The sequence below is a fragment of the Trifolium pratense genome, linkage group LG5 (genome assembly GCF_020283565.1).
Source record: "Trifolium pratense cultivar HEN17-A07 linkage group LG5, ARS_RC_1.1, whole genome shotgun sequence".
Classification (NCBI taxonomy): domain Eukaryota; kingdom Viridiplantae; phylum Streptophyta; class Magnoliopsida; order Fabales; family Fabaceae; genus Trifolium; species Trifolium pratense.
Genome location: NC_060063.1, coordinates 45,608,970 through 45,626,570, shown reverse-complemented (window position 1 = coordinate 45,626,570; position 17,601 = coordinate 45,608,970). Strand labels below are relative to the sequence as shown.

Here is a 17,601-nt window from a genome sequence, read left to right as displayed (position 1 = left end):
TATATATATATATATATATAAACTATCAACAAGTTTTTTTAGGAGAATTAACTATCAATAAATTGTTTTATACATATTTTCATATTCTACACATTATATATTTTAGAAGTGCTCTAATATTTTTGAACATAAAAAATTTTGTTAGAATTTTGCATTTGATTATTTCTGGAGTTTTCGGTTATTGAGTTTTCATATTTAATTGTTTATGTAGTGAATACTGAATAATTTTAAAATGTTGAGATTTTGTAAAGATGACAAGGATAAAAAAGTAAATTAATTTTAGAATCCCTCCCCTCCCCTTGTGAACCAAACACATATTTAGTAAAAATCTCTCACCTCCCCTCCCCTCCCCCTCTTTTGAACCAAACATAAATATTATCCTCCCCTCCCCTCACTTCCCCTCCCCTCCATTAAAATTCCTCCCCTTCCCTCCCCTCCCCTCCTTCTATTTCGAACCAAACAGACCCTAAAAGAGTGTGTATTTATTTATTTGCAAATGTGTGTGTTTGGAAAAGTTTTCACTGCCATTGGCGATTAATAATTTTTATCAAAATACTAGCAAGACATTTCAGGTGAATTCTTCATTTTCAGTTGAATTTTTTCATATAGAGAGTCAGAAATCAAACTCTTAACTTTCTCCAAGACCTTTATCATTTGGATCGATTTATTTTTGGTAGAGAATTTAGAATGAAATGCTAAGTAAACTGAATTATTTTTAAAATGTGTTTGTTTGAATAGAGGAATAAAAAAACTCATGTAAATATTTTTGGTCTATTTTTATAAATTATAAAAAAAATTGTAGAAAATTTAAAGACTGATTTAGGAACAATTTGCAATTTTTTAATATTTAAAGGACCAATTTGAAAACAATTAAGGGCTAATTTGTAGATCAAATAAAAATAAATAATACTTACGACAATGAATTTTAATAATTGTTCGAATATTTTAGAGTTTGTGTCGCCATAATTGACCCATATCCTAAAAAAAATTGAAAAACTATTTTAGTTTGTTTTATACTTAAATTCTTAATTATTCTTCTTCATAATTTTTTTTTTATTTACGATGATGATAATGAGGATCGAACCTACGACTCGTGTATACTACCTAAATCCATCAAACCTAGTGACTTTCTTGATCAATATTCACATTGTTTATTGAGCTATATGCCTTACATACACATAATCTCTTATTTATTCTCTTCATAATCTTAAACATGCAGAACCATTTATTTTATCAATAACTATTAATCCACACACAAAAAAAAAAAAAAATCAAGAAGATTAACAAATGAAAAAGACTAATTAATTAACAGAACATAACATATTCAAGAAGCAACTGAAACAATGACTTCTTCTTCTTCCTCAAAGAACAAATCCCCTGTCTTCCTAAACGCAGCATGCGCCACCACAACCACAATCGCGACACTAACCGCAACAACAATATTAACCGTAGCTTGCGTAAGAAGCAACAGTCCAACCGTAACAAACGCCATGAAAACAACCACAAGCCGATCATCAACAAGTCGACCCCATAGAATTACCGGCTGATCACGTAGGAAGTAGAAAAACAACCATGCCGCCATGAGAAGAACGAAAACAATAAGCGATATCGGGTGCCATAAAAGGCTTAGAAACAAGATCAGAAGCATCACCATAGTGTAGTTCATACGGAAGTATGATATATTGACACGAATCCGTGAAATTGCTTCCGGTAGTCCATTCGTGGGGATACCAAGTGACCAGAGATCGAACATGGTTTTCCATGGTCGACGAGTTCCTAAGCCGGCTTTGATTCTCTGTTTGCCACGTGTTATGTATTCGAGTTTTGGCGGTGTTGGCAGTGTTGGTGATGTTGGGATTGTGCCGTAGGTTGTTGTCATGGTGGTGGAATAAACCATTCAACCAATGCTAAAAATGTAATGTAAATGAAATTTGGAATGAACAATGAAATGGTTACTACTACTTACTAGAGTTTAATAATTATAGGAGCAATTGGGTCCTACGATTTTGTGAGTTGGTTTATGTTTTTTATTTTTATTTTTATGATGATGAGTGTATTATTATGGATTATGGATTTTGGAGGATGGGATGTGGTAATAATTTGAGTTTTTGATTTGGTTTTTGCTATTGGAATTGCATTTCTTTTTGTGAGTTAGATCATGTTTGTTTCCAAACGAGTGAAGACATTCATAGTATAAGTTTTGTTGTCAAATTTGGAATGTGGTTAATGTTGCTTTCTTTCTTGGTTGTAATGTTGAAACTATTTCATGAGGGGAAAAATCTAGGACTTCAATAGTTAGTTACTTTAGTTAATTAGGAATTTTTGTGTTTTTGTGTAATAATACTAAGTGTTTATAAACAAAATTTAATTGGTTTTAATTCCTAAATAATATGAATTTTTGTATGTACTATAAGATCAGTTTCTCCATCAAGGTTAAGCGAGTCCTCATGTGTGATCGAGGCACTCCTAGCTCTACTTTTTTGACACCGGCTATACTATACTTGTTTTTTTCGAGATTTATGTACTTGGATCATTCAAAATTATGAGACTTCACAATTTTATTCTTGAAAGATGTATCGATGAATTAGAATCGCGTGCTTGTGAACCGACTTTATCCTCGATTCTCAAATAGTTTTTGGTATACCAACAAAATTACTATAATTAACCTAAAAATTACATCTCGTTGATGGTTCTAACTAAAGGTGAAAAACAATATCATGTATTATTGGGTGTCAATAGTTGCAATCCATGTTTCATGTCAAACCATGTTGACATGCATGTTGTGGTTTTTAGTATTTGTTGCTTTGTAAACGACATAGACTAGAAGTAGTTAGGTGATTAGATATATATTGGGATACAAATACTCATCTTTGCTTTTATTAATTTCATCTTTTGAAGATCCAAACACTTCCAACTAACCACACTACACATTGTAGTGACAGCATATCATGTCTCTAGAGTCGAGGATCCCTAGAATCATTACATGAATTTTTTGGGTCAAGCTAACATGCATGTGTCTTTAGGATACATGTTAAGGAGCTTAAAATGGAAATTTTGTATTGGGAAAATCAAGATTTTGACTTTATAAAAGTTGAATGCACAACTTTTGAGACTAATTTTCTACATTAAGTTAACTTAAAGCTAAAGTTGAAAATATTGACTTAAAAAATAAAGTTAAAGTTGTTTGGTAGTAAATAAATAGTTAGTAAACACCTTTAAATATTATTAAATGCAACAATCTTTTAATTTTTTAAAAGGCCATAATAATCAAGTATTAATACACTTATAAGTAAAATATTATTTAAATACTATCATTTCATTTTATTTATTGTCAATTTTATACTGTTATTTAAATATTAACATTTCATTTGTTAATAAAAATATAATGTAACATGTAGGGATGCTCAAATCCAAACCAATCTAAAATAAAAATCGTAAACCGATCAAAAAAACCGAAAACCGCAAAAAATCGAATATTTTTGGATGTGTTTGGATTTTCTTTTGTGAAAATCGCTGGATCGAATTTCGGATTGATTTTTCAAAACCGAACTAAATCGCACATATATTTTAATCCTTATTTATCTTTTTATCATTATGAATATATATTGCATTTCCCTATTTTTTGTTTATTTTAAATTTTGTTAATATCCTATTTTTTGTTTATTTTAAATTTTGTTAATATTGTTTGTTAGTTTAATTTATTTTATTTTTTACCTTTCGATATGTTTCTAATATAATTGACAATTGTCATTCCAAAATATTATTTTTTAATATATTATATGTTATATCTTAATATTTATTTCGTCAAAAAAAATTACAATTTATAATTTGGATATTCAAAAACCGATCCAAATTAAACTGCATAAAATTGGATTAGATCGGATTGAATTTTTTTTATTTGTCATCCAAAACCGGACCGAGTCGCAAATAAATTTATTTTTGGATCAGATGAGTTTTTACCTCAAAACCGATCCAAACCGAACCATAAGCACCCCTAGTAACATGTAACAAAAAAATAAATATATAACGTAACTGAATAGTCCAATTAATACGTTTCATTAAAAAAACACAAAGGTAGCACCTTTAGAAAAGAAATGGTAGCAATTAGCTAAAAAGTAATGTACTGCAAGCACATGCTAGGATAAAGAAACAATTCAATGATAGTGGTACAGCGTAAATGGCAAGAAACAAAGTCAGAAAAAATTAAAATAAAAGAAAATACATACAGGTGGTGGGAATCGAAGAGGGGATAAGGAAAATAAGCTAGGCGTGTTTGAAATTAAGTTGGTATTTTTAACTTTTTAAATATCTATTTTTTATTCAATTTTCAACTGTAAAAATAAGTTGCTTATTAATTATAGTACTTATTTGAAATAGTGTTTGGCCCTACTTCTTCTTTTAAGTGATTTTAAGTTGGAAAAAAGTCAGGCCAAACACTACCTAAGTATCTTAAAATGTGTCCTTAGGGCACATGTTAACTTTTTCCATTTTTTTTACTTATATTCAACTCTCATTTTTTTATCGATTGAGACTCTAATTCACACTTCACACACAATAATCTTCTCTCAATTGTTGCACTCAAAGAAACACGCCGTTTGCCTATCATTGTTAAAAAAAACTTTTGACACAGATTAAAGCTTGTCCATTTAGTAATGATTAGCTCAGATACCACTATTAGGTTATGAGAGAGAAGTTCATAGAATCATCACATTAAATTAAGAACAACATACAAGAAAAATTTAACACCAAATTTTTATCCAAAACTTTAAGTAATTAGGTCTATAGATCCTCTCACCTGTGTATATTATTCAAACACTCATTTCTTTCATCTAATGTAGGAGTTCTAATTCCCACTTGAGAGACAACATGGGCATGATTGTGAGAAGTTCAAGGTAAGTGAGGGCACATGCCTTAAGTCCCCACCCTTCATTAGCAACTGCTACAATACATTGCCAATGTCATTTGCCATTGTGTAAATGTTTTTATCCAATCAATTTGGCCTAATTATAAAATATATATTTTTTGTCCTAAGAAATCAGCAATTGGTTAATTATTAACAAGGATGTGATGTAATAATGTACCAAGAATTGTTGTCCAATGTATTTTGACTTGTATTTGGGTTTAAGAAACTTAGCTTCAAGCAAAAAAATTGTGATGGCAAATACTTCAATTGCATTCCAAGGTTCCATTTAATTTTTCTTCTACAACTAGTAAACTTAACTGCCCTATATACATGTAGTGCAACAATTGATAATGGCAAATTGACACCAAATTCTTAATATGCCAAAACAAATTCAGTAGTTCTCTATATCTTGACCCTATTTTGTTGTATATATATAGTTTAAGTTTAAGAGTTAAGGAAATGGAGGAAACGCCTACAATCCTCCATGGAACCATTGAAGCTACCATCTTCAATACCTCACCTTACACACCCTTTTTTCCCTTCAATGTGAGTATGATTTTTTTTTTTGGTACAATGTGAGTATGATTTAATTGCACTTTTTTTAGAATGATTTAGAAATAAAAGTCATTTAATCACACTTTTCTTTAAAAAAAAAATAATAAAATTAAACTAATTATAGCTTATGACCTCAACTCAACCAGCTCTCATGACCACATTAATTTGTTGAGAATTATTTTGACTCCCGCTGTTTTCTTAAAAACCACACTCCTCCGAATTCATCAATCCAGATGGAAAAAACACTATTTTTTCTCGAGTCCAAATGGATAAATTTAGAAGGAAAAAAAGTGGTGTTTTTCCGCTTGAATTGGTGAATTGAGACGAAAGTGGTTTTTATGAATCACGAGCTGGGAAAAGAAGCTCTCTAATTTGGTTTATACATTGAAAGTTTGATCGGCCGGGTAAAGGGTCGGGTAAGGGTTTTGTGAAATCAGAACCTTATACATTGAAAGTTTTCTAGCTTAAGCATATAACCTCCTAACATTGCATGAATTTTACTTCTTTTTTTCAGTGCATATGTACAAAGGGAAAGCCAGCTTATGTAACCATAAAGATAGACAACAAAAAGGTTGCAAAAACAAGCAAAGAAAGAAACCGTATTTGGAACCAAACCTTTCATATTCAATGTGCTCATCCAACTAATTCAATTATCACAATTACATTAAAATCATCAAATTCCATATTAGGAAAATATCATATCAAGGCCCAACAACTTTTAAATGAAGAAAGTTTTTTAATCAATGGATTATTCCCTCTTCTCATGGAAAATGAAATACCAAACCCAAAACTTAAATTGAAATTTATATTATGGTTTAAGCCTGCAAAATTGGAACAAAGTTTATCAAAGGTACTAAGCAATAGGGAATTTCAAGGACCAAAGGATGCAAAATTTCCACTAAGGTCTAATTGTCAAGTCAAACTTTATCATGATGCTCATCATTGTTCTACATTTCAACCTCCCTTTGATCCATGTGGTACTCCAAAAAATCTATGGGAGGATGTGTATAAAGCCATTGAGAATGCAAAGTATATAGTTTACATTGCAGCTTGGTCCCTCAATCCCATGATGGTTTTGGTAAGTGAATGTTTGAATTCACCTTTAGAAATCAAAAGGATACAATAGACTTTAAATTGATTTTAGTATCTTTGGAGGTTCGCGATTAGAATTGATTTTATTTCTTGAATAGATTCTAATGTTAAGCTAGGATATGCAGTTTTTGTCTCCGAATGTGATGTTTACACTTAAATGTATAGGTTTATTTTGGTTAAATCTATTTTTAGACGTCTGATCTTAATCGGACGACTAAAAACTCTATGACTGTGTGACTATACCGAATTTTCAACTGCATGTAATCCATTTCCCAACCTCTACTCAATAACATCCAAACATGTCAAAATCAATATTATTCGTCTGAATTGATTTTGTCTTCTTCAAAAGTGGAATCAAACACTAAGCAATATAATTTCATATATCTTGATTTCACAATGATCATAAATTTTCTGAAGTCTATACTTATTGTACAGATAAGAGATCCTCATACAGAAATGCAACATGCAAGAGGAATGAGTTTAGGTGAGCTATTGAAAAAGAAAGCAGATGAAGGAGTGGCTGTGAGAGTTATGCTTTGGGATGATGAAACATCATTGCCCTTAATTAAGAACAAAAGTCTAATGAACACACATGATGAGGATGCTGTGACATATTTCAACCATACAAAAGTAATATGCAAAAAATGTACTAGATTACACCACAAGTTTCCATCACTATTTTCTCACCATCAAAAAACTATAACAGTTGACACCAAAGTGCTTAAATCTGATAATGATAGACAAATTATGAGTTTTGTTGGTGGATTAGATTTATGTGATGGTAGATATGATACAGAACAACATTCATTGTTTCAAACACTCATTAAGGAATCACATTGTTATGATTTTTATCAACCAAACATTATAGGAGCTAACCTTAACAAAGGAGGACCAAGAATTCCTTGGCATGATTCTCATGCTTGTGTTATTGGCGAAGCGGCTTGTGATGTGTTAACAAATTTTGAGCAAAGATGGACAAAACAATGTGATCCTTCTCTTTTAGTCCCTTCTAGCACTTTGGTGAATCTTGTTCCTCAAGTAAACTCAAACACTTCAATAGAAAATAATAATTGGAAAGTTCAAGTTTATAGATCAATTGATCATGCTTCTGTTGATGATTTGTGTGGAAATTTCAATGCCGAGAGAAGCATCCATGAAGCTTATGTTGATGCAATTAGACATGCTGAGAAGTTTATATACATTGAAAACCAATACTTTATTGGAGGATGTCAATGGTGGGAAAAAGATAAGAATGTTGGTTGCACAAATTTGATTCCTATTGAAATTGCATTAAAAGTGGTTAGTAAGATCAAAGCAAAAGAGAGATTTGCAGTGTATATAGTTATACCAATGTGGCCAGAAGGAGTGGCTGAAAGTGAATCTGTTCAAGATATATTGTATTGGACAAGAGAAACTGTGGCAATGATGTATAGGTTGATTGGGGAAGCAATAAAAGAAAGTGGTGAAATTGGACATCCAAGAGATTACTTGAATTTCTTCTGTCTTGCAAATAGAGAGCATAAGGGAAAAGGAGAGTATCTTCCTTTAGATTCTCCTCATCCTGAAACAGATTATTGGAATGCACAGAAAAATAGAAGATTCATGGTTTATGTTCATTCCAAGCTCATGATAGGTACTAGTACTATTTTATCAGAAATTTTCAATTATTATTTTCTCTTTCCATTTTTTGGTTGTACATGTACCTTAGTCGAATGAAATTTAGATACATGGCCCTAAAGTTTGTGGCGCTGCTTTTTTGAAGTATTGTCCGCTTTAGATTTTTTATGTGAACTCTCGTAGTTCTATCCTTAATCAAAAGGTGCAATGTGCATCAATATTATTTTTAACCTCGGTTCCTAAGCATTGTGAGATTAAAAGGTCTATCGGCCCTCATGTGTGGTTTAGGCTCTCATTTTAGTGCCAATGTTCCGACTTCAAGTTCACTGCACCGTTTTTTTGTTCTTAGTTGAAAGACATCTTGGTGGATTGACGAAAGTAGGTGTTTATATACTATCCTTAGCCTTGATTTTAAAAACAATATGAGACCCCTTTTGTTTACCAAAACATATGGTGATATGATTAGGTGCCTTTAACTTCTTGAAGGCAGGTACCTCTTCTTCACCATATTCAAATATTTTCTTAAGTTAAGTGATAGAATATTCAACTATTTAAAATTTACAGAATGTTTATTGAATGTGTTTATATTCCAACTTCGAGGTGAAATTTGTTAAGCGTCAAGCAAACATGGTTGCTTATACATTAGCTAAAGCAGCCATATGTCTGGGGAGCTGGGGCTAGTCCCTGTTTATTTGAGTTGAGTCCTCTTTTATTGAGAACTATTTGATTAATGAAATGAGTTAAATTTGTTATTGAACGAGTAATTTGAAGAGTGTCCAAATATTGAATTATAATATAAAGTTTATGGATGTTTTTGTTTGACAAGTATTGTTTTGTTGCATGTATGTATATGTATACATGTCACCAGTGGATGACATGTACATATTAATAGGTTCAGCTAACATTAACCAAAGATCAATGGATGGGAAAAGGGACACTGAAATTGCAATAGGATGCTTCCAAATTCAAGATGAAGTTGAGAAACAAATGAACCTTAGTGATGTTCATGCATATAGAATGTCACTATGGTATGAACACACAAATAGTTTCAATGAATTGTTCTTAGAGCCACAAAGTTTGGAATGTGTGAAAATGATGTGTTCAATTGGTGATCAAATGTGGGAAATTTATAGCAATGAAGAAATTGTTGACATGGAAGGTGTGCACCTTGTTAGTTACCCTATGAGAATAACACAAGAAGGGTATGTGAAAGATTTGAGTAATGGAGTTTATTTTCCTGATACAAATTGTCTAGTGAAGGGGAAGAGATCTACATTGTTGCCCCCTAACTTGACTACTTAGGATTAAATTTAACATATCTAGATGTTCTAATATAATACAAGAGTATATACCAATGTATCCTAAAAATCAAAATTATCATGTATATACCAATGTATCCTTAATATCAAAATATGATAATAGTCCATGAAACTATAGTGATGTTTGTTCTTAGTACATGTAATATTTTTGGTTTTAGTCCTTAAAAATTTTAAAATTATTATTTTTAGTTCCAGAAGTCAAGAGAAGTCAATTTGTTGGGCCACGTGACAGCATGTGGCATAATTATATTAAGTCACATATGACCATAGTGACAAAGGGTTCGTTCGGCCCAACTTTTTTTAGAGCTTATGCAATATAAATTAGGTTTTATGTTATTTTATAAGTTCACACTAGTGAAAATTGTAATTTTATAAACTATTTTATCATAAACCACCTTGACAAACTTCTAATAATATATAAAAATTACATAAGTTGTTTGCATAAACTCTAAAAAAAATTGGGTCAAACGATCACTAGATACAACAAGTTTTGAATGTGAATGGATGAATTCAAACAAAAAAATCTTATCTTATAAGAACTAAAACTAAAAAGCACTATATTTGTGGAGAGTAAAATCTTATTTAAACCAAAATATAAATATGCATCTTTCTGTAAAAAAACAAGAAAGTAAACCTCGATGACAAGTGTTTGTACTACAAATATAAACATTAGAAGATATGTTGCTACGATAATAATTTGAGAAAATATCATAATTGAATGTAATCGAACGAGTTAGTGTTGTGTTGTGTCAGAAACTGACACCTGACAATCACTCATTGAACACATATTTCCTCTGGACACAAATATAAGCAAAAAAAAATAAAAAAATTGTTTACGCGGTGTTTAAAAAATTTAGTTAAGTGTAATTAATTTTCATGATTTAGTGCAAAACATGAGTTAAATTTACTATATTACCAATTTTGAAAAGTGTAAAAGTGTAAAAGTGAAATAGATGCCTAAAATAAAATAGAATTAAAGAAGGGTATATTAAGAATGATAGTATTAATTAGTTTAAAAGTAGTTAACTTTTGCTTATAATAGTGACCAAAATTTAAAATTTTTTTTTTTTTTGTTATATTTGTGACTAGAGGGGGTATTTGATTAGAAGTGTCGGTGCTACAAATACTCCTTCCGACCTCACATATAAGCAAAAGTTATAAAAATCAACTATATTCAATGTTATTCTTCTAAAAATACTCCTAATTAATTGTTTTACTTTTAATATGATTGTATAATTTAAATGCAAATTTAATGTATTATAAGAAGTAGTTTAGTAAAAATAACAACTTTCTTAATACGAATCAAACTAGAGAAATTTAGGAAATTTAGGAAACCAACTTACAAGTACCCTTCTAGAAAGTTTTAGGAGTGGATAAAAACACATTGGAATGACTAGTGTTATCCGTGAGATAGATCTAGTTCAACTTGCAATATTGCTATGTTAAACTTTCACCCAAGTTTGAACTTGGGACCTCACTGTGTCATGTGAGTTTATGCATCGTGATCTCGTTTCAGAAGTTTTGAATGTAGCCAATGATGATGAGATAATATGGAAAATTCTCTGTCTGTGGTAATCCAATTTCTCTACAACCTTTCAATTTCTGTTTCTCTACCAAATCAAATCAATTTTCTTAATTCATTCTTCATGTAATTCTCAGAGTTCGAGTTTAACGATCGGAGAAACACTGTGTGCGGTGTTCTTTCCACTAATCGGAATAGCTGAAGCTTTGATTTATACCTTAACCAGTTGCTTCGATTGCCGTAATCAAGATCAGAAAAAGAATAAGAACAAGTTTTCTACCTTTGAAGATATTCTCGCACTCGCTAACGATTCTCCGTGTTCGTTTCTTAATTCATTCATCGTTGTTAAGTAAATGATAATTAATTTGTTTTAATTTTTGTAGTTGTGATTTGTTGCAGTTAATGTGAATGAAATAGAGGCATTGCATGAACTGTACAAGAAGTTGAGTTGTTCGATCATTGACGATGGTCTCATCCATAAAGTAACTAACTATACACTCAATTCTGTCATTTTATTCTATGGTCAAATTAGGCACAGTTTAATTTGCGGCTTATAGCATAAGCACTTATGTATAAGCTTCAACCTATTTGGTTGGATTGGCTTATTTGAGCTTATCTAATGGTATAAGTTTTTGTGACACTGTTTGGGAGAACTTATGAAAACATCTTATGACAATTCCAATATAGCTTACGAAAATAGCTAGTAGTTGTAGCATATATAAAAATAATTTATCTTTATTGTATCTTTTGCATTAAAAATAGCTTATGCAAGCTTATACCCAAAGCTGCAAAATAAGCTGTTTATCTAAACAGGCCCTAAATAAAGTTAAATTGTTATGGTATCAGCTATAAACTGTTTTCATAAGCTATCTTAGAGAGCTTATGAAAATAAGCTGAAAATAGGTCATGGAACATGTCATAAGTTGTTCTCATAAGTGCTTATGTCAGTAGATAAATTCAAATAAGTCAATCCAAACAAGCTCTTTGTCTTCTAAAAAAAACTTTCCCACCGAATTAGTCCCTAAAAAAATGAAGTGTCAGCATATATTTTTTTCAAAATAGTTTCATCAAATTTCAATTATCGTTAAAGATGGTTGCTGACTATATAAATTGTCCAAAGGAAGATCTCTGAGAATTCGGTGATTTGCTTGGCGTGTGTAGAACTTCATTTGTCTCTTAATATAAATACTCTCATATATTGAGTTTCTTATGAAGGAAGCAAATGTGGTTGCTCACACCTTAGAGCAAGGGTGGCTACATCGTGAGCTATTCCTCAGTTTTTCTAGCATATGCCAACATGTAGTGAACCTTTCATTATTAATCAAATGAAGTAATTTGGTTTCTGTCAAAAATAAATTATTTGGTGAAAAATGAATCTGATGGGTTCTGAGTGATTTTTATGAATAAAACAGTAATTTGATGGATGAATTATAAGGTAAAATGGAAGAAATTGTATTAATGAAAGATCCAAATACTATGAGTAAAAGCAGGAAATGAGGAAGTAACAAACTAGTAGAGAGAGTCTACTAGCCCCAAAGCACTAAGTGCCCCAAATCACTGTAAGTGATCCCACTAATTCTAACTGAAATTCTAGCTAAGTTATTCCTTCTCTTCACTACTCTTTATATAGTAGAATAAGTCCTCATGCATTTCATGCTCTCATGCCACCTCATCATTCCTTTCTCTCTTCCTTTCTACACCTTAGTCTTGGGCCAAAGTCAAGGCCCACTTTCACATTCAAGTCTCTATCAGAATCCAGATCCTTTGCAACTTTGGAATCAAAATGTTCTGAAGCTCTCTCCATCTCCAATGTCAGTCATTGGAGGTTGAGAGACTATGTCAGCTGTTAAATTAATCGAACGGTTGGCATTTACATTTTGGCTTTAGATGTCTGCAGAAACATGGTGATCACTGAGGATCCATGTTGTTAAAAAATCCTTTGGAGGACTACTATGTTGATGCTTTAAACTATGAGGGGAAAAATTGTTGACAATAATCTTTAGAAGACTAATGTGGTCACACTCCAATATTTAATTGACTGAGTTGTTAGTTTACTCATTTTATTATCAGAACAATGTTTATTCTCATATGCAATGTGGCTAACTTCAATGAAATGTTGTGAAAATAACAACTTAGATTGTGACTGACTTTTTCTATCATAATTTTGTGCTTTTTTTAAAGATAAAAATCTGTTTTTTGTGCTGACTCTGTTGTTTTGTGGTCTGATCGCACCCTTTAACTCTTTTTCCTTCTCTCTTTGAAGGAAGAGCTTACATTGGCACTATTGAAGACCACAGTTGGCAAGAATCTTTTCCTTGATAGGGTATAATCATTTTCAATACTGTTATTAGCTTATTGATTCTATTTTTGTTTTTTCTTTTCTTCATTTCATTCATGAGGCCTTATTGTATTAAGGAAGTCAATTTTTGACTTGCAAGGTTTACCTTTCAAGGAGGACCAAAATATTCACATCCCTGCATTTGGGTAAGTTGGGGTTAATCTGCGGAATTATATTCCTACCTGATACTTTCTTTTTGTTCACACAGCTCATTTTCCTACCAGAACTTTTCATCCCTTAGAATCTGTAAACTAAAATCTCAAAGCATATTCAATCTTCCCCTTTAAGATTTTTGATCAAGTTCCATTATTCCAGCCTTATTATCTCCAATATCATCTTGAGTTTTATCAAGTTATTATCTCCAAAATCTCAAAGCATATTCAAGCTGAATTTGTTTCAACAATATGATTAACTTATGCGTGATGCTTTATGCCATTCATCTTTTGTTTCTATGTTAACATATTTCTGCTCCCAGAAGATAAATCTCTGCTCATGAATTAAATGAGAATACTGAGGGCTCCAATTATTCATCTTTCCACTCTGCATTTTCCTTTTATAGAAATATAGACTATTAGTTAATTTAGCCAGTCTGATATGTTATGTAAACATCAAACTCAAGTGTTTACCATATCATTCCATTCGAAGTTGTTTATTAGTAAGCCCCTTTCTCCTTTTATAAAGAGTTGTTGCCTTGCCTCACAAACTTAAGTTTTAACTTGTTGTGATGGATTGGTATAACATCCTAGCTGCTTTGAATAAAACTATGTAAAAGCTCAAATATGTATCCTTACTTTTGGCAGAGATATTGTAAGACATGTTTCTGATGTTTCAACTTCTAGTTTTGCATTGTTGACCTTATATGAAATGGCCGGCGGTATCAGGATATGATGTTCTATGTGTATTATTCCCATTTTCTTGCTTTTTATGCTTGGATGGAGGGTTTTAGAGGAAAATTGAAGGGAGGGGGAAATTTTCATTTTTGAATTCAGAGGATATAACATTAATAGAAGTATACAAGGGATTGGGACATTAAGATTGTGATAATCTATCATTTTAGACAGATATGTATATACTTGATTTGCGGAAAGATATGCTGTTTATGGGTATTTCCTCTAGTGGCTGTATAATTTACTCCTTTTTGTTGTCTGTAAAATTTCATAGGTCTTTGATCTCTTTGATGAAAAAAAGAATGGTGTTATAGAATTCGAGGAGTTTGTGCATGCTCTCAGTGTCTTTCATCCTGATACTCCTTTGGAAAAGAAAATTGATTGTAAGACTTCAATAAGCATTTTGCAGCTGTACTTTTATATTATCTTATCTGTTTTAATACCATTAGTATTGATAAAATATCAAATATATTTTCTTTGTTTGCTTTCAGTTGCTTTTAGATTGTATGACTTGAGGCAGACTGGATACATTGAACGAGAAGAAGTGAGTATCCTGGCATGTCCAGGTCACAAAGGTGTTATTGGCTCCAATGTATTTTTGTTTGCCCATATACTTTTATGTTTACCGATGTTTGAAACTATTTTGTTATCCGACAACTTTTTTCAGGTTCGACAAATGGTGGTCGCCATTTTGTCAGAATGTGGCCTGAACTTGGGAAATGAAATCCTTGAAACCATTATTGATAAGGTAATTGTTTGCTGGAAATCTATTTCTCTCTTGTGTTGTTTAAGTCTAATCTTTTATTCCTTTAAGTAACATTTAAAAAAAATCAGACATTTCAAGATGTTGATGCTGACAAGGATGGTAAGATCAGTAAAGAAGAGTGGAGAGAATTTGTCGTTCGGAACCCTTCAATCTTGAACCACCTGACTCTTCCTAATCTGAAGTAAGATACTCCCATGCCTTACCGCTTAATATTTTATCTATTTCTACTTTGGACTTTTAATGATTTGGATTGATTTCAAGCTTTAATTTTTGTTCGGTTACTGGCCAGGGACGTAACCACAGTATTTACCAGTTTCATATTCAACACCGGAGTTGAAGATTCCCACTGGTAACTCAAGGGCTAGGCAAAAATCTGACAACAACATGTTATATTTTGATGCATCTGTTGTTGCTGTCCCGAGACTTAGATTATGGTGATTCCACTCTCTCATAGTTTCAAGTTCAACCGGTGAATTTTTTTGAAAGTGTACAAATCCACTCACCCTTGATTGAGTAGTGGGGCATTCTAAAATCTGATCTAAACAGAGTGATCCGTTTAAATCGGATCAAATTGTGGTTCGTTGTATTCCTTAGTTTGGCGTGGTGTACAGCATTTGATGTACAGTTTAGAAAACAATTTGAATGATTGAAATGTGATTTATTTAGTATTGAAACAAAATTTTGTATTGTACTGTGTTTAACTGAATTATAGAGACTCCAGGTAGATACATTGGCAGAGGAGAATGGAATTTATAACAAAGACCAAGGAATCATCCTCCTGGCTCGTATCATCATCAGAAAACATATGATCACAGGCTTTTTGGAAAAGCTTTTGATAATAAGATGAAAACTACTTATAGACATATGATAAGCTATTTCAAACACTTGACTAATGCTTATGTCAAATAAGTTCTTCTAAACTCCTCAGCAATCAAACTTCATTGTGCTAGCGGAATTATAATTCCAATCCAAATCTTGATGCTTTAAATTACTAAGTAAATTTTATGATCAAACATCTTAACTTGTCATGTGATTATTAATCTAAAATGTAACTTAAATCTGACTTTATTCATAAAACAACTACTGAAAATGCACATGACATCTATAACATAACACAGATAATATGCACAAGTGCCGTCGATCAAATACCCTCCTAAAATTTGATAGATGTCTTACAAATTCAAGAGTGTATTTGATAATTTTCAAATTTTAGGGGGTATTTGACGAATCTTGCAATTTCAGAGGTACTTGGCATTTTACTCTAATTAGAATAGTAGAAAATAGAACATTGAAACAGTCTATACATAGGTATAATATTAAACAATAAATTCAACCTTAGATTGCTTCATGCACATTATCGTCATTGTTAACTTCACCATTGGTGAGATGGATTCCAACAATTTCTAAAAATGTAAACATACACGTAAACTACACAATATTTGTTAATGTCATCATGTTGGTCCATTTTTTTTTACTATAAGTTTGACCAATTGTATATATGGGTTGTTGTGTGTTATTGGACTGAACTGGTTAATAATACAATTATTGGTTCAATTCATCGATTATTCAATTCTTAAAAACTAAAATTAAGAACCGAACCAAACCACTTCGGCTTGTTTTTTACTATGCTTGTTTTTTTACTTCCTATTTTGTCTTTCCACCTTCTTAGTTTTGTCACAAACAAAATGGTGAAGAGAAAAGCTTTGACCAATAAACTGACCAATAAACCATTTTTCCCCTTAATAAATTAAGTATTTAGTAATGAACAATGAATTGTCCAATTGGTAAGGGTCGTAGTCCTCTTAAGCATGTGATCAGAGGTTCGATTTCTGGCTTATGGTATGGAGAAAATTCGGTTGGGAGGGAAGAATCCACCTTATGTACCCTACAAATTCCCTGACAGAGATTAGTCGTCGCTAACAATAGTAAAAACTTCATACTAATATTTTTTTTTTACGGATTCGTACTACTAATATCATGCTAACCAATTTTTTTTTTAAGTATTTGGTAAAAATAAAGGGCTACATAGTACAATTTTATTAATAAAAATTTATAAATTAAAAATTTAGTTGAGACCACCAAGGCTGAAAATGCAGAGAGCACAAAGGCTGAAAAAGAAGTTGCTGAGATGCACGAAGTAGACAGCGCAGATGATGATGCATATGAGGAAATGTTATTGGTTTCAATACAAATGTTTGGAAATTCATTAGGCTTCATTTTTATGTTGATACCTTGGTAAAAATAATGGATAGTCTCTCCTACTTATATAAACTTGATCTCAAAATATTATTGCCATGAAAATTTAAGGCCATGGCTATGAAATTCCATGTCAGTTAACAACTACTGATTAAATGAACTGAAAAATTCATAATTTATAAGTAGTGTAGTTTTCTATTTGACCAATAAACCTTTTTTCCCCCTTAATAAAGTAAGTATTTAGAAAAAACAAAGGGCTACATTCAAAGTACAACTTTGTAGAAGAAAGAATTGGAGTTAATGGAGGATCAAGAATCTGATAGATACAGTTAGATTCATGATGAAAGGAAGAGTTTCCTATTTCAATCATCCATATCTAAAGTATGAATAAATGTATATTTAAAAT

At 31.5% G+C, this 17,601-nt stretch overlaps 3 protein-coding genes across 6 annotated transcripts; 2 read left to right on the top strand and 1 right to left on the bottom strand.

Moving 5' to 3' along the window:
- Nucleotides 1-1,173: 1,173 nt before the first annotated feature.
- Nucleotides 1,174-1,979, bottom strand: LOC123883169 (PRA1 family protein F3-like). Its single transcript, XM_045931902.1, has one exon. The coding sequence runs from the start codon at nt 1,895-1,897 to the stop codon at nt 1,325-1,327; it is 573 nt and encodes a 190-aa protein (XP_045787858.1). The 5' UTR covers nt 1,898-1,979; the 3' UTR covers nt 1,174-1,324.
- Nucleotides 1,980-5,227: 3,248 nt separating this feature from the next.
- On the top strand, nt 5,228-9,740 carry LOC123883167 (phospholipase D alpha 4-like). The gene is made up of 4 exons (XM_045931897.1): nt 5,228-5,449; nt 5,973-6,536; nt 6,986-8,183; nt 9,036-9,740. Exons 1-4 carry the CDS (start codon nt 5,363-5,365, stop codon nt 9,467-9,469), a joined length of 2,283 nt encoding a protein of 760 aa, XP_045787853.1. The 5' UTR covers nt 5,228-5,362; the 3' UTR covers nt 9,470-9,740.
- Nucleotides 9,741-10,872: 1,132 nt separating this feature from the next.
- LOC123883168 (calcineurin B-like protein 10) lies at nt 10,873-15,765 on the top strand. Of its 4 annotated transcripts, XM_045931900.1 has the most exons (9): nt 10,876-11,057; nt 11,146-11,326; nt 11,408-11,490; nt 13,272-13,331; nt 14,508-14,616; nt 14,725-14,777; nt 14,901-14,981; nt 15,068-15,180; nt 15,289-15,765. In XM_045931900.1, the coding sequence occupies exons 1-9, from the start codon at nt 11,037-11,039 to the stop codon at nt 15,350-15,352; spliced, it is 765 nt and encodes a 254-aa protein (XP_045787856.1). In that variant the 5' UTR covers nt 10,876-11,036; the 3' UTR covers nt 15,353-15,765. The 4 variants fall into 4 exon arrangements, with proteins under 4 accessions (XP_045787857.1, XP_045787854.1, XP_045787855.1 ...); XM_045931901.1 differs by lacking the exon at nt 15,289-15,765 and having other exon boundaries at nt 10,873-11,057; nt 14,725-14,808; XM_045931898.1 differs by having other exon boundaries at nt 10,874-11,057; nt 14,725-14,981.
- Nucleotides 15,766-17,601: the final 1,836 nt, after the last annotated feature.

Excerpts from the sequence above, each read along its gene's own strand:
- LOC123883168 (XM_045931898.1), top strand. The coding sequence starts at position 11,037 with ATGGAAAATTCTCTGTCTGTG. Across the intron at positions 13,332-14,507 it reads AGAATCTTTTCCTTGATAGG|GTCTTTGATCTCTTTGATGA; the intron begins GTATAATCATTT and ends AAAATTTCATAG. Across the intron at positions 15,181-15,288 it reads CTGACTCTTCCTAATCTGAA|GGACGTAACCACAGTATTTA; the intron begins GTAAGATACTCC and ends GTTACTGGCCAG.
- LOC123883167 (XM_045931897.1), top strand. The coding sequence starts at position 5,363 with ATGGAGGAAACGCCTACAATCCTCCATGGAACCATTGAAGCTACCATC. Across the intron at positions 5,450-5,972 it reads CACCCTTTTTTCCCTTCAAT|TGCATATGTACAAAGGGAAA; the intron begins GTGAGTATGATT and ends TCTTTTTTTCAG. Across the intron at positions 8,184-9,035 it reads TCATTCCAAGCTCATGATAG|TGGATGACATGTACATATTA; the intron begins GTACTAGTACTA and ends ACATGTCACCAG.
- LOC123883169 (XM_045931902.1), bottom strand. The coding sequence starts at position 1,897 with ATGGTTTATTCCACCACCATGACAACAACCTACGGCACAATCCCAACA.